The sequence below is a fragment of the Otolemur garnettii genome, unplaced genomic scaffold (genome assembly GCF_000181295.1).
Source record: "Otolemur garnettii isolate 467f Iridium unplaced genomic scaffold, OtoGar3 scaffold00016, whole genome shotgun sequence".
Classification (NCBI taxonomy): Eukaryota; Metazoa; Chordata; class Mammalia; order Primates; family Galagidae; genus Otolemur; species Otolemur garnettii.
In genome coordinates this window covers 21,275,706-21,277,927 of record NW_003852411.1, presented here as the reverse complement: position 1 = coordinate 21,277,927, position 2,222 = coordinate 21,275,706, and the positions used below count along the sequence as shown (strand labels likewise).

At 38.8% G+C, this 2,222-nt stretch overlaps 1 protein-coding gene across 14 annotated transcripts in view; it reads left to right on the top strand.

Moving 5' to 3' along the window:
* Positions 1 to 2,222, top strand: part of PRRC2C (proline rich coiled-coil 2C) — a 116,568-nt gene that overhangs the window by 82,687 nt on the left and 31,659 nt on the right. For all 14 annotated transcript variants that reach the window (XM_012802674.2, XM_012802676.2, XM_023510737.1 and 11 more), the window contains 2 exons: positions 142 to 330; positions 979 to 1,230. In XM_012802674.2, the coding sequence (XP_012658128.2) occupies positions 142 to 330; positions 979 to 1,230 (441 nt within the window). The remainder of the gene's footprint in view (positions 1 to 141; positions 331 to 978; positions 1,231 to 2,222) is intronic.

Genomic DNA, 2,222 nt, shown 5'->3' with positions numbered 1-2,222 from the left:
GCACTCTACCCAGCGGGACAGCTTGAGGCTCTGTCTCAAAAAAAAAAAAAAAAGAAAGAAACAAAGATTCACTTATACCCTTGTAAGGTGAACCCTCGAATCCCCCTCCCGATATCAAGTTTTTAAATATTCTTTTACTAGGGGACAAAGAATGGTCAGGAAGGTGGGGTTGAAATTGGAATTGACACAATTCAGTTCGGTGCTCCATCATCAAATGTGAATGAAAACGAAGTTGTTCCTGTGCTTTCGGAAAAGGCTACTGACAAAATACCTGAACCTAAAGAACAGCGGCAGAAGCAGCCACGGGCAGGACCTATCAAAGCCCAGAAGGTAAATGTAATTCGTACTCCTGACACTTAGGAAGTCATTGTGTCAGAAACTAAATTCCATTTAGTTGACTGTCGCATTAGAAAAAAAAGATGTTTTTTCTTCAGGGCCATGGTGTTTTATTATGAAATTAGAATAAAAACTTCAGAAACAGAATGGTCCTTTCTAATTTAATGAAAATTTTGTTATTTTTTCGTTTTCTGTGCACTAAAACAGATTTTTACACTGCACGCCACGTGAGTTGTATGTGTCTCACAATATACTTACTGAGTTTGTTAGATTCTGAGAATCGAGTCTTTTGTCCTTCCCCAAGTATTTGTACAGTCTGGAGAGGGTGGTCCTGGATGATGACCTCTGAATAATATATGGCATGCTGTCATATCTATTTTATTTAAAGAGCTACCAGGCAAATACTCAAGGCAAAATAAAAGTTATGATAATCAGAGAACATAGTTCCTCATGAGTGGTGTGCTTGGGCCGGCCAGCTAGAACAGAACAGCAGTAGGTGAGGGGTACGTGTTGATTAACAGCAAAAACAATGAGCAGAGCCCCATGCTCAAAACTAGCATGAGTTAAATATAACTCACGTGGTAGTTAACATGTTAGTATCTTTGCTCACAAGGCATTTTTGTCATAAGTATTTGAATTTAGCTTCCAGATTTGAGTCCAGTGGAAAACAAAGAACACAAACCTGGTCCCATTGGAAAGGAGCGGTCACTAAAAAACAGAAAAGTAAAAGATGCCCAACAGGTGGAGCCAGAAGGACAAGAGAAGGCAAGCCCTGCCATAGTCAGAAACACAGATACTGTCACAACAAAGGAGACCAAATCCGTTTCGGAAATATCTACTGAAATAGGAACGATGATCTCAGTATCATCTGCAGAATATGGCACTAACGCAAAGGTAAGCACCATGCAGTGAGTACCAGTTCAAGAGATGCAAACCATCAGAAGAATTGCAATGATATACTTTCACTTTTACTTTTTTCCCTGAAGTATTCTATAAATGTTGACTAATTTGGGTTATTAATTCTATAGAGAAGATTTTATTTTGTTGAACACATACATAATCCAAAGAAAAATTCTTTATAGTAAATTATTTGTCCTTTTGCAGAAGTGTCTTCTACTTTTAATTCTGTACTATTTGAGTAGCTTAAAGTGAAAAATGTCTTCACAAAATTGGAATACTTTTCATTTGGTTTGTGGGTTTCTAAAGATGGCTCTGATTTCTCTTTAGCATGTTAATATAGTTACAGTAGAGCCTTAATTTGCCCCTGGTGAGATTCTAAGGCAGACTTTTAGTAAATCCATTATAGCCAGTTTTCTTTCATGGTTGGAACAGATCATTATTTATTTGATAGAGCACTAGAGGATGTTGACTTATATTTAGGGGCCACAATGAATGAAACACATGTGTCTTTAAAAACGCTCATTGAGGCCAGAACTGACCCTTGTGGGAATAGCAGTGTTATGTTTCCTATCTTATGTTGACTCCGGGACATATTCTCGGTGAGAAGAAAGGTAGATATAATCTTTAATCTTATTTGAATATTTTTCTCCTTTTTAAAATTGTTGCCAAACAACTGAGTTCATGTAAATAATACAGCTCATGTGATCCAACTCTGCCTTGTTTAAAAAGAAATTCGTGGTTCGGCATCTGTAGCTCAGCCACATACACTGAGGCTGGTGGGTTCAAATCCAGCCTGGGCCCGCCAAACAACAATGACAGCTACAACCAAAAGATAGCCAGGTGTTGTGGTGGGTGCCTGTAGTCCCAGCCACTTGGGAGGCTGAGGCAAGAGAATCACTTAAACCCAAGAGTTGGAAGTTGCTGTGAGCTGTGACATCACGGCACTCTACCCAGGGTGACACAGTGAGACTCTGTCTAAAAAAAAA